Here is an 18,524-nt window from a genome sequence, read left to right as displayed (position 1 = left end):
GCTTATACATTTACGGAGTGTGGAAGGAACTTTAGCCAGAGTGGAGGCCTTGGTGCACATCGAAGAACTCACACAGGGGAGAAACCATTTCAATGTATGTTGTGTGGAAAGAGTTTCAGTCTCATTCACCACCTTACTTTACATCAAAGAACCCACACTGGGGAGAAACCTTACATGTGTATGGAGTGTGGAAAGAGCTATTGCCAGAGTGCAGGCCTTGCTGCACATCGAAGAACCCACGCAGGGGAAAAACCCTTTAAATGCATGGAGTGCGGCAAGAGTTTTGTCAGAAAGCATGACCTTTCTGTGCATCAGAGAATCCACACCGGAGTGAAACCTTACAAATGTATGGAGTGTGGAAAGAGCTTTAGCCAGAGAGGACACCTTGATGGACATCAAAGAATCCACACAGGGGAGAGACCCTTTAAATGTTTGGAGTGTGGAAAGGGCTTTTACAGGAACTGTGACCTTACTGGACATCAGAGAACCCACACAGGAATGAAACCTTACAAATGTACAGAGTGTGGAAAGAGCTTTAGCCAGAGTGGAGGCCTTGCTGCACATCGAAGAACCCACACAGAGGAACCCACCCTTTAAATGTTTGAAATGTGGAAACAGCTTTAGTCACAGTTACCACCTTACTTTACATAAAAGAACCGACGCCAAGGAGAAACCGTATCAATGTACAGCGTGTGGAGAAATGTGAGGTTTGGAGCTTATAGGGCCAACAAGCTCAAGAGATGCGTACCGCCCACAGGGAAGACGTTTCACATATCCGGGTATTTCTGTAAACGGAAGCCTGTGTGAAATGTGACACCTTTGTTATTCTGTCTGTTCATTCTGGTTTCAGTTTTAAACGAGCAAGATGTGTCCCCTATCTCCGGGAGTGTCTGAAATTTATGGATGTAAATAAAGCTTCTAGATTAGGAACAAGCTTGAGTCTGTGGACTTTATATTGCTGGCAAGGCCCACACCAACGCTGCGCAGAAGAAGTTTGCAAACTCTGCTGAAGCATGGGAGAAGCAGGTACGCACACAGCAGAAGCCTGCTGGACTCAATTTTTCCAAGTGCAACACCGTTTTGAGGCTTTTTCCAGCCCAAAACGTACACAAGAAAGCTTTAGAGGGAGTGATGGCCTGACTGCGCATCTGGGAACCCACACTGTGGATAAGCCCTCTAAGTGAATGTGAAAAAAGCTGTAGTGGGAGCAGTAAACTTACTTCATACAAGAGAATTCTTTGCTGTGTGTGTGTGTGTGTGTTTCCCTTAAACGGGGGGTTGATTGGATGCTGTTGGAGCTCCTTGGCCTGTCGTGGCAGCTCCAGGTTTGAATCCAAAGGGAGTGAAATTGGGTAGGAGAGGCAGACCATTTGATGCCTACAACCCAGCCAAGGCATGTGGTCCCGATCCACAGGTTTCACCTGCTGCATCAAATGCTTTCGGCCTGGTGACCTCACCCGATTTGAGTAATTTGCCTAAAATCTTTTGTGTGTTGATGCCCGAAAAATTTGGGGCTCATTTTAGAGCAAGTCCCTTAACCCGACTTCCTTCCCTAGGTTCCCCCATCAGAGTGAAAAATAAAAGGGGAGGCAACCAAAATCCAAAGCAAAGTGGACTATTAAGCCTTTGATCGTTTATTTGTCATGACAAATATTCAACCTCTGCAAAAGCAAAGAAGGGAGAACCTTGTGACAAAGGGTGTTCTGCCTTTTAACGGTTTGCAGTTCCCGCCAAACAGCAAGAAATCCCACCGCACAAACGTCAGCGATACATAGGTAAACGTCAAAGATGCATCACGGAATTAGGAGGGGTTGCAATATGTCAATCAGGACTTTTGGGAATTGCGGGTCTTACACCTTTCCAGGCAGAATTTACATGAAGCGTTGTTATTGCAAGCTAAATTGGGATGGCATTGCATCTCATCCATCGCCTCCATCCAGATCCATTCAGTGGGAGAAACCTTGTCCCTGGCTTCTTCCCCCTACATGACTCTGCGCTTCGGGGATTATGATGGGAGAGTGACTTCCCACAACGCAGGAGTCTCCGTGTGATTCTAGAAGTCTGTTACAAAGAATAAATCATTTACGGAGCATTTTACACAGTGTGGGACCGCAGGCGAAATGTGCACCCGAATCCTATGCAATTCTATCTTGTAAGAATTTGGGGTCTTTTATTTATATATATAATATATATTATTAATTTACCATGCAAACACAGGAAAAACAGGCCTCATACCAATTTTCCCTCCCAAACTCATAAACTCCTTCTCTGCAAGGAAGGAGGGTTGGGGAACTTTCCCATTATCTCAGGAATTAAAAGTGATAATCCCTGGCATCTTGTTGCCTGAGTGCCGGACTGGGTGGCCCATTCCAAAGATGGCAGGGCCAGATGGAGACAAAAGGGTGTGATTGCCTTGGCTGGGAAACAGGGAAATGTAAATATCTCTTTTGTTTTACTTGATGGGTTTTGGTGGAGGGCAAGAGGAGACATGGGGGGCAGGGTCCAGGATGCTCAGATCACTGCTACCAGACCCTCCCAATTTGTGATGTAGTTCCGATGTATCTGTGATGTATGTATGATGTGTGGAGGGGTGGTCTTGAGCTGGAGGGACTTTCAAAAGTCTATATAGGAGCTTGTGTGCCATTGTTCGAGGTCTTTTGCTTGCAAAACACCCTGCTGCAGCAGTTTCTAATAAACATGGCCTTGCTTTGGGAGACTCGGTATTGTCTTTGTCTTTGTGCTGCGTTGTCGGGAAGGGGCTCTTAAAATATAGCGCTCTTCCCAGGGTTACAGACTCCCTTCTGGAGACGGACCCAGTTACAGAATTTTTATAACAATCTGCACATGATCCAAGTAAGACTTTATGAACATTTACCTGGAAACAAATTTTATTGCAGGCATCTGGGTTCACTTCTCAGACAATACTGTTAATATCAACAACAACAACAACAATAAATAAATAAATAAATAAATAATTCCACCCTATACCTGGAACCCAACAGCACCCTCCAGAAAAGAGCCACATTTTAAAAGGTTATAGGATGCATACCAGGACATTGTACTGTTGGCTCCATCCATCAACCTCTGATGGATGATTTAAAAAGGATTGGGTCCAGCATCACTTTTGCTGTGTGTGTGTGTGCCAGAGTTACACCTCAACCTTCTTTGGGGTTGAAGGTACACAAAGTAGGCAATAAACACTCATGGGCACCATAAAGATTCAGTCACATGCATACGTTTACTTGACAGGCATAAAAGCATATTGGTAGCTAACATACACAGACTGCTATCCATGGTCAAGGCATGCTTTGTTGTTGTTGTTGTTCAGTCGTGTCCGACTCTTCGTGACCCCATGGACCAGAGCACGCCAGGCACGCCTATCCTTCACTGCCTCCCACAGTTTGGCCAAACTCATGTTAGTAGCTTCGAGAACACTGTCCAACCATCTCATCCTCTGTGGTCCCCTTCTCCTTGTGCCCTCCATCTTTCCCAACATCAGGGTCTTTTCCAGGGAGTCTTCTCTTCTCATGAGGCGGCCAAATTACTGGAGTCTCAACTTCAGGACCTGTCCTTCCAGTGAGCACTCGGGGCTGATTTCTTTGAGAATTGATAGGTTTGATCTTCTTGCAGTCCAACAAGAGTCCAAGACACACACTCTCTCTGCTTTTCTCAGCGCAAGCAAGAGACTCACAACTTACAGCAAGTTACACAGAACCGTTGTTACACACTGTGCATGCCCAAAGAACAGTTTCCACAGAAAATGCCCTTGCATAGATAAAACAATCTCTGTTGCTCCTTGAAGCTTCTCTGTTTCTAGAACAAATGATTTTCTTTTACACAGAGAGAATATCCAACATGTACAACTGCACCCATACTGTAAATGTCAGAGGTTTCCAAGCCCGAGAGCAAAAGGAGCCCGTAGAGAAGTGGGGGGGGGGGTTGAGAAGGGGGAGGAGGGTGGGGGTGTCAGTGGACAACAGCCCCCCTCCATCTTTATATTGCGGTAAATTGGAATAGCGAAAGAGGAGGCGGATGGGCAGAGAAGAAAGAAGTAAGAATGCATCGTGGGCAAAGGGGATGAGAGGGGAACTTCCAAGAGTGTCAGGTAACCATCTCAATCACAGTGCCTACCCACCCCATAGTGGGATGAAGCCCGGACAAGAAAAAGGGGTGTATTTGACCCTTCCTTTGCACTGTGATGGAGTAAGTGTGAAAGACTATATTTGAGTGACAGGGCCATGCCTTTTCTGTGCATATGATATGATGTCTTGATGATGCTTCTGGAAATGTATTATGGAAAACTTTCAAATACTGATGTAACCATTGTTTGGGGCTTCCATCTGCTTCTGTGTGGTAGTTTGAAGTCTTGTTGCAACAATAAAGATCAGGCCCGCTGGCCGCTGTTTTGCTTCTACTGTATCTCCTCACTGAAGTTTCATAGAATCCTAGAGTTGGAAGAGACCCCAAGGGCCATCCAGTCCAACCCCCTGCCAATCAGGAAACACCATCAAAGCATTCCTGACAGGTGGCTGTCAAGCCTCCGCTTAAAGACCTCCAAAGAAGGAGACTCCACCACACTCCTTGGCAGCAAATTCCACTGCCGAACAGCTCTCACTGTCAGGAAGTTCTTCCTAATGTTTAGGTGGAATCTTCTTTTTTGTAGTTTGAATCCATTGCCCCATGTCTGCTTCTCTGGAGCAGCAGAAAACAACCTTTCTCCCTTCTCTATATGACATCCTTTTATATATTTGAACATGGCTATCATATCACCCCTTAACCTTCTCTTCTCCAGGCTAAACATACACAGCTCCCTAAGCTGTTCCATTTTGGTTGCCCTTCTCTGGACACGTTCCAGCTTGTCAGTATCCTTCTTGAACTGTGGTGCCCAGAACTGGATACAGTATTCCAGGTGAGGTTTGACCAGAGCGGAATACAGTGGTACTATTGCTTCCCTTGATCTAGATGCTATACTCCTATTGATGCAGCCCAGAATTGCATTGGCTTTTTTAGCTGTTGCATCACACTGTTGACTCATGTCAAGTTTATGGTCTACCAAGACTCCTAGATCCTTTTCACATGTACTGCTCTCAAGCCAGGTGTCACCCATCCTGTATTTGTGCCTTTCATATTTTTTTTTTTGCCCAAGTGTAGTACTTTACATTTCTCCCTGTTAAAATTCATCTTGTTTGCTTTGGCCCAGTTGTCTAATCTGTTAAGGTCAATTTGAAGTGTGATCCTGTCCTCTTGGGTATTAGCCACCCCTCCCAATTTGGTGTCATCTGCAAACTTGATCAGGATGCCCTCAAGCCCATCATCCAAGTCATTGATGAAGATGTTGAATAAGACTGGGCCCAAGTTTCTTGCTTGTGCCCCCCCCCCGACCTGAATCTATGGGAGCCAAGGTTAGGCAATTGTGGGGTGCTCCAAGGACTTCCTTATACAGGTCCAGGCTGGGGCCAGGATCCATGATATCCAGGTACAAAGTGGGGACCCAAGACCTGGGGAGATGCTTTTGCAGGAACTGAAATGTGATGCCCACCAAGAGGGTGCTCAAATAGGGCTGGTTCTGGACCCTTCATGTGCCGCCTGGTTTTCCCCTGGCAAGAATCCCTTGCAGGAGAGAGGGAGTCCATGGAAGGGTTAAAGGACTCGAGAGCGACCTGAATAGCGACCCCCCCCCCCACTTCCATCTCCTCCCTACCCCACAGAAGAAGCGGTAGTCTCGTAATCTGGGGAACCGGGTTCGCGTCTCCGCTCCTCCACATGCAGCTGCTGGGTGACCTTGGGCTAGTCACACTTCTCTGAAGTCTCTCAGCCCCACTCACCTCACAGAGTGTTTGTTGTGGGGGAGGAAGGGAAAGGAGAATGTTAGCCGCTTTGAGACTCCTTCGGGTAGTGAAAAGCGGGGTATCAAATCCAAACTCCTCCTCCTCCTCCTCCTCCTCCTCCTCCTCCTCCTCTTCTTCTTCTTCTTCTTCTTCTTCTTCTTCTTCTTCTTCGGAGGCCCCTCCAGATGGAGAGGCTGTTGTCTCAGCACATAGGGCACAGGTAAGGCGTACCACGGTTGGGCTCTGGGTTCAAGTGAGACTCTGGGGAGGGGGCAGAATGGAGAGACACGTTTTTTTGGGGGGAAACTGTCCCTCTTGGGTGCTGGTGGGAAAATTCCTGCAGGGGCTCTGGCACTGCCTTGGGATCTCCCTCCTGCTCAGGAATTTACTTACAGTCACCTTAGAGAGGTGAAATCATGGAAACTGTCAGAGAGCCAGCCTGCATAAATTACATGGAATACTGGAAAGTTATAATAATAATAATTAACAACAACAACAACAACAATAGCAGCAATACACCAGGGCCAGATGGACTAACAGCAAAGCATTATAAGAAACTACAGGATTATCTAGCACAACCACTAAAAGATGTAATGAAAGAGATATTAAATACAGGGAAAGTGCCAGATTCTTGAAAAGATGCTTATAAATACACTGTTTCTGAAAAAAATATACAGATTTATTATCAGTCAAAAATTACAGGCCGATCTCTCTGTTAAATGACTATAAGCTGTTTGCAAACATATTGGCAAACCACATGAAAGTGGTATTAAAGGATTTAATTCATCAAGACCAGGCTGCTTCCCCCCCCCCCCCAGGAAAATATAAGGAATATAATTTATATAATAGAATATCTGGCGGTCAGAAATGATAAGCAAGCGGCACTGATGTTTATAGACGTGGGGGCTGGGGGAGGCCGCTGGCGGGGCCGCGTGGCTCCCCCCGACCGCGGGGGTGCCCTGGCACCCTGCGCCAGTACAATTAATGCATAAGACAGGGCTGCTGAGGTCACAGCATCTGCTGCATATGGCGGGGGGAAGCACGGAGGGGAAGGTGGGCATGGGGGCGCCGGAGGGATCCTTGCACCAGGGCACCAGATAGGCTTAAGACTGCCCCATGTGGCAGGGAGCCTTAGGAAGGAACAAAAGTGGGGGTGAAGTAGGGAGGAGGAGAAGCTTTGGCAGTAAATTGTGATAAATTCCTCACTACCAGCTCCAAACATAGGAGGCTGCCTTATTCTGATCCAGACCCTCCTGGATCACTACGGAATGTCTCTCCGGGGTTTCAGAGGGATGAGGTCTGTCTCAGGGTGACTTGGAGAGGCCTCTGCAAATTGAACCTGGGACATTCTGCCTGCAAGATGATGCTCTGCCACTGAACTGCAGCCCCTTCCTTTAAAAAAAATATTTTTATTGATTTTCACAGTAACTAACATCACAAAGAGAAAACGTCAAAGTAGAAAATTGAACAACAACAACAAAAAACCCTGTTTACATATTCAATATCAAATCCAAGTGTGGGATTAGAATCATAGAATCCTAGAGTTGGAAGAGACCCCAAGGGCCATCCAGTCCAACCCCCTGACAAGCAGGAAACACCATCAAAGCATTCTTGACAGATGGCTGTCAAGCCTCCGCTTAAAGACCTCCAAAGAAGGAGACTCCACCACACTCCTTGGCAGCAAATTCCACTGTCCAACAGCTCTTACTGTCAGGAAGTTCTTCCTAATGTTTATGTGGAATCTTCTTTCTTGTAGTTTGAATCCATTGCCCCGTGTCCGCTTCTCTGGAGCAGAAGAAAACAACCTTTCTCCCTCCTCTATATGACATCCTTTGATATATTTGAACAAGGGTATCATATCACCCCTTAACCTTCTCTTCTCCAGGCTAAACATACCCAGCTCCCTAAGCTGTTCCTCATAAGGCATCGTTTCCAGGCCTTTGACCATTTTGGTTGCCCTCTTCTGGACACGTTCCAGTTTGTCAGTATCCTTCTTGAACTGGGGTGCCCAGAACTTCTCTCCACTCCTTCCCCTGGTTCCATTGCTACCCTTTTTAATTTATGCATGTCCATATTATCCTGTTTCTCCATTTGTTTCCAATTCTATGTGTCTTCCTAACATTACAAGTGTTTCTAAAATCCTGCTAATGTATGTAACAGATTTGTTTGGCATGCGTATTTATTCATGGAATTGGTCTATAATTTTTTTGCCTCCTGCAAGTCTGTCCCTTCCTTTGGAATTCAAGTGGTGAAGGGCTTCTTTCCAAGTATTTGGTAATCTGTCCTGCACTTGAAATTCGATTCATCACATTTTGTAATGGTTGAATTAAAGAATTTCGCAATCTTTTATAATATTTCGAAGTTAGCCCATCTGGGCCGGTTGATTTGCCTATTTTTGCTTGTTTAATGTTCCTTCTCTAGCTGATTTCTGAGCCTTGGCCACCTTTCGGTTTTCTGCTCGCTTCACCATGAAATTCAAAACAATTTGCCTTTCCCACCAACGGCCAAACATTGTCAAGGTCACTTCACAAGCCTGGGAAAAAACTCAGCATTTTACAAACTTCCCTTTGTTCTCTCCCTATACAACACCTAAGTTATCCTAAACTCAAGTTCTAACCTTAGCAATATAAATCAAACATAAAATCAGTGCAAATTGTAAATCAGAATTAAAAAGAAATAAAAACTTACTAATATACCTTAACATATAACATAACTTATATACCTCAAGTAGATTATAGAAATAGAAATAAATAGAAATAGAAAGAAATAGATATCTGGGAAGACAAAATGACTCAAAAGGAGTCTGAATATCAGTCTTTTACCTAGACTGTTCGGTATAAATCAAAGTAAATCTGCCGAAGAGTTTATCTCAGTTCCAATTAATTCAGAAGAATTTGAAGGATATGAATGGAAAGAAATCAAGCACTTAATTCCGTTTGTTAATTTTCAATGTCTAACAGAGATAAATTTTGATAGTTCAATGTACTTCCATATAAATTCACAATGTTCTTGCCAGAATGTAGTTATAATCCACTTTGTTTGTTCTTCCAACTTGACACAGTATTGAATCCTTATCCAATAAATCAGTGTTCTTTAAGTATAAAATGTTAATGACTTCCCCTAGTCTCATGGGACAGAGCATTCCACCAGGTCGGAGCCATCACTGAAAAGGCCCTGGTCCTTGTGGAGGATAATCTGGCATCTTTAGGGCCCGGGACCCTTAAACTATTATTATTTGTGGACATACTAGGAGAGGCGGTCCCATAAGTACGAGGGTCCTAGGCCGTATAGGGCTTTAAAGGTCAAAACCAGCACCTTAAACCTGACCCGGTACTCCACCGGGAGCCAGTGCAGCTGCTGAAGCACTGGGTGAATATGCTCCCATGGCAAGGACTCCGTGAGGAGCCTCGCTGCAGCATTCTGCACCCGCTGGAGTTTCTGGGACAGTTTCAAGGGCAGCCCCACGTGAAGTGAGTTGCAGTAGTCAAGCCTGGAGGTGACCATCGCATGGATCACTGTGGTCAAGTCAGGGTGGGAAAGATAAGGGACCAGCTGCTTGATACGGCAAAGACGGAAAAATGTCGCCTTGAGGTGTCAAGGATTACACCCAAACTCTTAACGGAAGGCACTGGCACTAATTGATCCCCCGCAAGAGAAGGGACTGTGGGGCTACCTCTGATGGTGACTCAGATACTACAACTAATCCAGAATGCGGCAGCTAGACTGATGGCTGGGAGTGGCCACTGGGACTAATATAGGATATTTACTGGCTCCCAGTACGTTTCCCAGCACAATTCAAAAGGTTGGTGCTGACCTTTAAAGCCATAAACGGCCTCGTCCCTGCATACCTGAAGGAATCTCTTCACCCCATCACACACTGAGATCCAGCTCTGGGGGCCTTCTGGCGGTTCCCTCCCAGCAAGAAGCGAGATTACAGGAAACCAGGCTCAGGACCTTCTCGGTAGTGGCACCTGACCTGTGGAACACCCTCCCAAATAAACAGCTAGGCAATTTTAAAAAGACATCTTAAGGTAGCCCTGTTCAGGGAAGTTTTTAGTGTGCGATGTGGTATTGTGTCTTTACTATTTTTTGTTAGGAGATGTGCACAGTGGCTGGAGCAACCCAATCAGATGCATGTGATGTACCGTATTTTTCACTCCATAAGACACACTTTTTTTCCTCCTGAAAAGTAAGGGGAAATATCTGTGCGTCTTATGGAGCGAATGGTGGTCCCTGGAGCTGAATTGCCCAGGGGCCAAAAGAGGATCATGCTTTTTATTTTACAAAGAGAAAAGGGGGTGTTGAAAGGACCCTGCTCAGCAAGAGATCGGGAGAGAGATAAGAGTCCCGGCTCCCTTTCAGCCCCGCCCTCCATTGTTGAATGTGCTGCAGAGGGAGGTTGTTTGTTTCCCCAGCGACATGTGACTGGCTGATTAGATTATCTGCCTGGAAACTGTAGAAAAGGCTCCCTTTCCTTTAGAAGCTGCAGAAATGTGAGTTCAACCCCATAAAAAGGGGGCTTTTCCTCTTTGCTTTTTCCCCTTTGCAAAAGGACCTTTGCTTTTCCCCCTTTGCCAAAAAAAAGCTGCAAAACTTTTAGCTGATCCTCAAAAAAACAGGGTTTTTCCCTTTGCAAAAAAGTTGCCAAACTTTTAGCAGATCCTAAAAAAAAACCCAGAGCTTTTAGAGGAGGAAAACTAGGGAATTTTTTCCCCCTGGGTTTCCTCCTCTAAAAACGAGGTGCGCCCTATGGTCCGGTGCACCCTATGGAGCAAAAAATACAGTAAATAAAGTATCACCATCATCATCTACACTCCAGACTTCTAAATGGTTTCTCCCCTGAGTTCATAGATTAAACGATTGATTATCAGTGAAGCTCTTTCCCTTTAAGTTTGTCGATGGTTTCTAAGGTTTCCACTATGGCTGATGCTCAAGCCACTTTGCTGATATTTATATGGTTTTTCCACATTACACTATAAGTGAAAGTCTTTCCAAACCGTACAATAAACACATTTAGTAAAAAAACCTGAAGCCTTTTTACTGGGTATCCTAAACTATGAAATCCCAAAAGATGACAGGACAGTCTTTATGTATGTCACAACAGCAACAAGAATTTTATTAGCTAAAAACTGGAAGACAGAAGAAATACCAACAATAGAAGAATGGCAGATCAAAATGATGGACTATATGGAACTTGCTGAGCTGACCGGGAAACTCCAAGACCAGAGGGACGATGCGGTGGAGAAATATTGCAAGAAATTTAAAGTATACTTAAAGAGTTATGTTAAGATTAGCATTTAAAAATAAGCCGGAAGATTAGATAGGCTGCAGATATAGAAGATAGATAATGAGTAGAAATAGTTAGAAGGAATGTTAAGGTTAATAGATAAGAGAAGATGATTAGAATATTAATATGATGATTATAAAAATGTAAAGAAATTACTAAAGATGATTTATAAGGAACGCAGGAGCAGAGGACGAGAGGAAGTCAACCTACAATGTTATAAAAGCATAGATAGAACTAAATAAGTGTTTTTATTATTTTATGTATTTTGTTGTATTGTTTTTTATTGTTGTTTGTATTGTTTGTTTATTGTTTAAAAATCAATAATTTTTTGGGGGGGTGTGTGGCTTTTCCCTTGTGTTTGTTGATGTATTCTAAGGGTATCATTGCAACTATAGTTCTTTGTGCACTCCATATATTGGAATGGTCTTCACCTTGTATGACTCTGTTGATGAATTTCAAGGTTATCTTTACGACTGAAGGTCTTTCCACACTCCATACATTTATGTGGTTTTTCTCCTGTGTGAAGTCGTTGATGTCTTTTAAGGGCACCATTTAAAGAAAAGCTCTTTCCACACTCCATACATTTAAATGGTTTTCCTGCTGCATGAGTTTGTTGGTGTAGTCTAAGCTTTCCGCTTTTGCTGAAGGTCTTTCTACTCTCCATACAGTTATATGGTTTTTCTCCTTTATGTGTTTGATGATGCAAAGTAAGTTGTGAACCACAACTGAAACTCTTTCCACACTCCATACATTTAAATGGTTTCTCCCCTGTGTGAATTTGTTGATGTCTTCTAAGCTTACCACTAAATTTGAAGCCTTTTCCACACTCTAAACATTTAAATGGTTTCTCCCCTGTATGAGTCCGTAGATGTATCATAAGGGTATCATTATGAGAAAAACTCTTTCCACACTCCATACCTTTAAAGGGTTTCTCCCCTGTGTGAATTTGTTGATGTCTTCTAAGTTTCCAACTACCAGTGAAGCTCTTCCCACACTCCATACATTTATATGGTTCCTCCCCTGTGTGAATTCGTTGATGTATTCTAAGCTTACCACTAAATCTGAAGCTTTTTCCACACTCCATACATTTAAATGGTTTCTCCCCTGTGTGGATTTGATGGTGCATACTAAGTGTTAAACCCCTACTGAAAGTCTTTCCACACTCCATACATTTATATGGTTTTTCTCCTGTGTGTGTTTGATGATGTATCTTTAGGTTTCGACTACAACTGAAGCTCTTTCCACACTCCACACATTTATATGGTTTTGCTCCTGTGTGTGTTTGATGATGCAAAGTAAGTTGTGAACCGCGACTGAAACTCCTTCCACACTCCATACATTTATATGGTTTTTCTTCTGTGTGAGTTAGATGATGTGTCTTTAGGTTTCTGCTATTACAGAAGCTCTTTCCACACTCCATACATTTAAATGGTTTATCTCCTGTGTGAGTTAGATGATGTAGATTAAGGTGTGAACGCTGAATGAAGCTCTTTCCACACTCCATACATTTAAATGGCTTTTCTCCTGTATGAGTAAATTCATGTCTTTTAAGGGTTCCTTTACAAGAAAAGCTCTTTCCACACTCCATACATTGATGTGGTTTTTCCCCTGTATGAATTTTTTTATGTTTTCTAAGGACTCCCTTTCCAGTGAAGCTCTTTCCACATTCCATGCATTTAAATGGTCTTTCCCCTGTGTGAGTTCGCTGATGTACTTTAAAGCTTCGGGGACATGTGTAGCTCTTTCCACACTCCATACATTTATATGGTCTTTCCCCTGTGTGAGTTCGCTGATGTACTTTAAAGCTTGTATGATCTTTGTAGCTCTTTCCACACTCCATACATTTAAATGGCTTTTCTCCTGTGTGAGTTTGTAGATGATTTCCAAGCTCTCCAGTATCCATAAAGCTCCTTGCACATTCCAACAGTTTCGTTGAAATTACAGGTGTTCCTACAGAGTTCTGTCTGTCATCTCCACCTGCTTCAGTGCGAGGAGAAAGAAAGTCATTACGGTTTCAAGGATAAGGAGGAAGGAACTTAATTTACACAAAGCTCAGTTAGCACTTTCTCTTACTGAAACATCTCCTAGATTCTCCCTTATAAGCTTTACCTTATAGGTAAGGGCGTAGGAAGGGGTTTTATCTTACTACACTAGGGATTATATAGCTATATCTGAAATTTCATGAATATCAGTTAATATCTTGACTCTCCTCCACGCCTGACAAATCTGCCCCATTGTCAAAATTTATCTTTCCCCCCACCTCCAGTCTCCGTTGTTGTGTGTCCTGGCTGAGGGGAAAAACAGAAGAAGGATGGCTATTGGTCAGGGATGCAGGGGCGTCTTAACCATTGCGCGTACTGGTGCATCATGCCAGGGTGCCATGGCCTGGAGGGCGCCTCTGCGCCGCACCCTCCAACTGCCTGGCGGAGTGCGGGAGCGCGACTTCACTGTCGCGCCAGGCCGCCTAATATACTTAAGACGGCCCTGCAGGGATGGTCTAGTTGAGATTCCTGCATTGCCCCAGGGGTTTGGCTAGATGACCCTCAGGGGTCCCTTCCAACTCTACAATTTTCTGGTGCAGGCTTGTGCAGGGTTTTAGCTACAAGTTGGATGCAAGGGGTGCAGAGGATTGCATGCACCGTCGGCTCGGGAATAAGTCCCACTGATCATGAGACTAGATTGCTGCTGTGCAGTCCTGTTTCTTAAATAAGTGTTTTCCTTTTCAGATAATACAGGGCATGGTGAAATCACAATAAATGAAGCCTCCCCTTCAGTAGTTTCAAGCACTACTACATGTTCCACATAATATCTGCATTATTTATTGTGACAGCACCTGCACTTTGGAACTCCCCGCCTATTGCAACAAACCACGTGCCTTTGCTAGACTCTTTTCGGGCAGCTGCTAAAAGCATTCTTTTTTAGGCAGGCATACCTAGATGCTCAGGAAGTTGAAGTAATCTTAATCTTAATGTTTTAGCTTTTGTATGTTTTAAAGCAGGATTGTTAATTTTTCTTGACTTTACTGCTGGGGTGTTTTTTTGTTTTGTTTTGGTAAACCATTTTGCAGATTTTAAAAATATTTTTTATTAAATAAATAAACAATAAATATAAATAAAATAACACAAGCTAAAACACAACCCATCCTGTAGACTTAAGTATCTGTCCACAGTTGCCTACTTGAATCATGCTGTACAAAAGATTTGTAAAATCTAAATTTCTTCTTCCTGTTAGGAACCTCCTGCTTTTTCTCTCCTCTCCCACTTTTCCTATTGCCAAGGAGTTTCCCTACTTCCAGTATCCACCCATCCAACCATAACGTCCTCATCTCCACCACCGTGGAACTCACCAGATCTCTCTGAAGGTCCTGGGAGAAAACACTCAGAGGTTGTGGGGAGGTCAGCTGTCCATTTTCCTCCTTCCATCCTGGATAGGATTGCAGGATCAGCCTCCTAAAGCCTTCCTGAGTTGCTCAGAAGCCTAAAGATGCGGATTCCTGGGAGAGAGAAGCAAAGGGAGACTCAGAGCCCCTGCAGGGATTTCCCTGCTAGAGGAGAAGACCCCTCCCCATGTCTGTTTCCCCCACCTGCAGCTTCCATGGCAGAAGACGGGTACCTTCCTCCTGAACCCCACCTTGCAAGGAAAGTGGAGCCGTGTCTGAAACAGGATTTTCTTCACAACACTATTAAAAACTTTCCTTTCCTGCCCACCTTTTCTCCCTGTCATCATAGAATCATAGAGTTGGAAGAGACCCCAAGGGCCATCCAGTCCAACCCCCTGCCAAGCAGGAAACACCATCAAAGCATTCCTGACAGATGGCTGTCAAGCCTCCGCTTAAAGACCTCCAAAGAAGGAGACTCCACCACACTCCTTGGCAGCAAATTCCACTGTCCAACAGCTCTTACTGTCAGGAAGTTCTTCCTAATGTTTATGTGGAATCTTCTTTCTTGTAGTTTGAATCCATTGCCCCGTGTCCGCTTCTCTGGAGCAGAAGAAAACAACCTTTCTCCCTCCTCTATATGACATCCTTTGATATATTTGAACAAGGGTATCAGATCACCCCTTAATCTTCTCTTCCCCAGGCTAAACATACCCAGCTCCCTAAGCCGTTCCTCATAAGGCATTGTTTCCAGGCCTTTGACCATTTTGGTTGCCCTCCTCTGGACACGTTCCAGCTTGTCAGTATCCTTCTTGAACTGTGGTGCCCAGAACTGGACACAGTATTCCAGATGAGGTCTGACCAGAGCGGAATACAGTGGTACTATTGCTTCCCTTGATCTAGATGTTATACTCCTATTGATGCAGCCCAGAATTGCATTGGCTTTTTTAGCTGCTGCATCACACCGTTGACTCATGTCAAGTTTATGGTCTACCAAGACTCCTAGATCCTTTTCACATGTACTGCTCTCAAGCCAGGTGTCACCCATCCTGTATTTGTGCCTTTCATTTTTTTTGCCCAAGTGTAGTACTTTACTAAGAATTAAAGACCCTGATGTTGGGAAAGATGGAGGGCACAAGGAGAAGGGGACGACAGAGGATGAGATGGTTGGACAGTGTTCTCGAAGCTACTAACATGAGTTTGGCCAAACTGCGAGAGGCAGCGAAGGATAGGCGTGCCTGGCGTGCTCTGGTCCATGGGGTCACGAAGAGTCGGACACGACTGAACGACTGAACAACAACAACAACAACAACAACAACAACAACACTTTACATTTCCCCCTGTTAAAATTCATCTTGTTTGCTTTGGCCCAGTTGTCTAATCTGTTAAGTTCATTTTGAAGTGTGATCCTGTCCTCTGGGGTATTAGCCACCCCTCCCAATTTGGTGCCATCTGCAAACTTGATCCTCTGGCATTGCAGGCTCATTCCATTTTTCCTTCTGCTTCCCCCCCCCCCTCAACCCTGCCCTCCCCACCTTACAGGAAGGGCCATGCAGCTCAGGGGCCTGAAACAGACTCCATCCTTCTGAAACCCCAGAGAACCACTGCCACCAATTAGTGTCAACAGTACAGACCAGCCGGTGTTTCTCAGCATCAGACCAAAGCTTCGCCTCTTCCCAGTTTTAAAGTTTTCCCTCCTTCACTTCCCCACAGACTCTGCCCCCCCCCCTGAAACCCACAGTGGTTACTTCTCAGTAGAACTGCAAAGAGCAGCCTCTGCAACAGGCTCCTAAGGGCAAGAAATACCCAGATTTGTTGTGCCCATTAGACCTGGCTCCCCGGACCTGCTGGCTGGCTCTCTGACAAATTCTATGATTCCGTGAATCCAGCTTATAGGGAGGGAAGGGGGGAGGTGGGAATAGGACTCCCTCCCCCTCCCACTTTATGGGTATCTCTTAAAGGAGATTGCTGAGCGGGAAGGAAATGGCTAGGTAGCGCCGCTGCTTCTCTGGCTATCTCCCCACCATGTTTCCTCTCCCTGCCCCCTGCCAATGCTGTGCTTCCTTCCCCCAGGAATGCTTCCACGCCTCCCTCAGCCCCCCCCCAACTTCCTCTGCCCTCCTTCCTTCATCCCCAACTCTCCTCTGCGCGGCTGCGCCCAGAGGCCTCCTTTCACACGGCTCACCCCTCCTCCTGCGCTGCGCTCCCAATCTCTCCAAAAGCGCACCATCCGGAGGGACCACCCAAGACGAGTAGGGGAGAGGGAAGGGAAGTGATGGATGGGTGTGGGGGGGTGTGTCTCTATCCAGGACTCTCTTTCTCTCGCTTCCTTTAACCCTTACATGGACTCCCACTTTCCGTCTCTCTCGCTGAAGGGGTGGGGGTGGGGGCAACTTAGGGGATGCGCCTCCGACACGTTTAGCAGCGACACTTCGGGTTCTTTTTCGAACACGCTCGTCCCTAGATCTACGATCGCAGAGCAGCCCCTACCGGTGTTTGGATAGAAACACAAGTCGCCCTCAGATACGCTGATGATACAACCTTGATGGCAGAAAGTGAGGAGGAATTGAAGAACCTTTTAATGAGGGTGAAAGAGGAGAGCGCAAAATATGGTCTGAAGCTCAACATCAAAAAAACTAAGATCATGACCGCTGGTCCCATCACCTCCTGGCAAATAGAAGGGGAAGAAATGGAGGCAGTGAGAGATTTCACTTTCTTGGGTTCCATGATCACTGCAGATGGTGACAGCAGTCATGAAATCAAAAGACGCCTGCTTCTTGGGAGGAAAGCAATGACATCTAAAAAAGCAGAGACATCACCTTGCCGACAAAGGTCCGTATAGTTGAAGCTATAGTTTTCCCAGTAGTGATGTATGGAAGTGAGAGCTGGACCATAAAGAAAGCTGATCGCTAAAGAATTGATGTTTTTGAATTATGGTGCTGGAGGAGACTCTTGAGAGTCCCATGGACTGCAAGAAGATCAAACTTATCCATCCTTAAAGAAATGAGCCCTGAGTGCTCACTAGAAGGACAGATCCTGAAGTTGAGGCTCCAGTACTTTGGCAACCTCATGAGAAGAGAAGACTCCCTGGAAAAGACCCTGATGTTGGGAAAGATGGAGGGCACAAGGAGAAGGGGACGACAGAGGATGAGATGGTTGGAAAGTGTTCTCGAAGCTACCAAGATGAGTTTGGCCAAACTGCGAGAGGCAGTGAAGGATAGGCGTGCCTGGCGTGCTCTAGTCCATGGGGTCACGAAGAGTCGGACACGACTGAACGAATGAACAACACAAGTCACCGTGAGACAGACTCCATCTCTCTGAAACCGCGGAGAGACATTACTGCCAGTCAGTGTTGACCATAGTGATCCAGGGGGGGTCTGGATCAGACTAAGGTGGCTTCCTATGGGTCCCTGCCATGGATCCTGATCAGCCTGTGTCCCCCACAAACTCTGCAGGGCTTACTTCTCAGCAGAACTGCAAAGGGCAACCAGGTCTGCAGCCTCTGCAACAGCCTCATAGGGGCAAGACCTACCCAAAAGAGTTGTTGTGCCCCTTAGTCCTGGTACATAGGACCAGTCCCTGTTTCTGCTATTAAAGAGTTGTTAACAACAACAGTGGGACGCGGGTGGTGCTGTGGGTTAAACCACAGAGCCTAGGGCTTGCTGATCAGAAGGTCGGCGGTTCGAATCCCCGCGACGGGGTGAGCTCCCGTTGCTCGGTCCCTGCTCCTGCCAACCTAGCAGTTCGAAAGCACATCAAAAGTGCAAGTAGATAAGTAGGTACCGCTCCGGCGGGAAGGTAAACGGCCCCTGAGCTGCAGCCCCTTCCTTTTTTAAAATAATATTTTTATTGATTTTTCACAGTAACTAACATCACATAGAGTAAACATCAAAGTAGAAAATTTAACAACAACAAAAAACCCTGTTTACATACTTAATATCAAATCAAAGTGTGGGATTACTTGAACTTCCCTCCATTCCTGGTTCCATTGTTACCCTTCTTAATTTACATATGTCCATGTTATCCTGTTTCT

At 45.2% G+C, this 18,524-nt stretch overlaps 1 protein-coding gene across 1 annotated transcript in view; it reads left to right on the top strand.

Annotated features, from left to right (window-relative positions):
• The window catches only part of LOC117042200 (oocyte zinc finger protein XlCOF6-like), a gene marked incomplete at its 3' end in the record, with an annotated part of 114,708 nt that overhangs the window by 5,803 nt on the left and 90,381 nt on the right, over positions 1–18,524 (top strand). Inside the window, 1 exon segment of the mRNA XM_033141725.1 lies at positions 120–538. Coding sequence (XP_032997616.1) covers positions 120–538 — 419 coding nt within the window.

The sequence above is a fragment of the Lacerta agilis genome, chromosome 2 (assembly GCF_009819535.1).
Source record: "Lacerta agilis isolate rLacAgi1 chromosome 2, rLacAgi1.pri, whole genome shotgun sequence".
Lineage (NCBI taxonomy): Eukaryota > Metazoa > Chordata > Lepidosauria > Squamata > Lacertidae > Lacerta > Lacerta agilis.
Note: the sequence above shows the minus strand (reverse complement) of the source record. Positions and strands in the feature narration are given on the sequence as shown.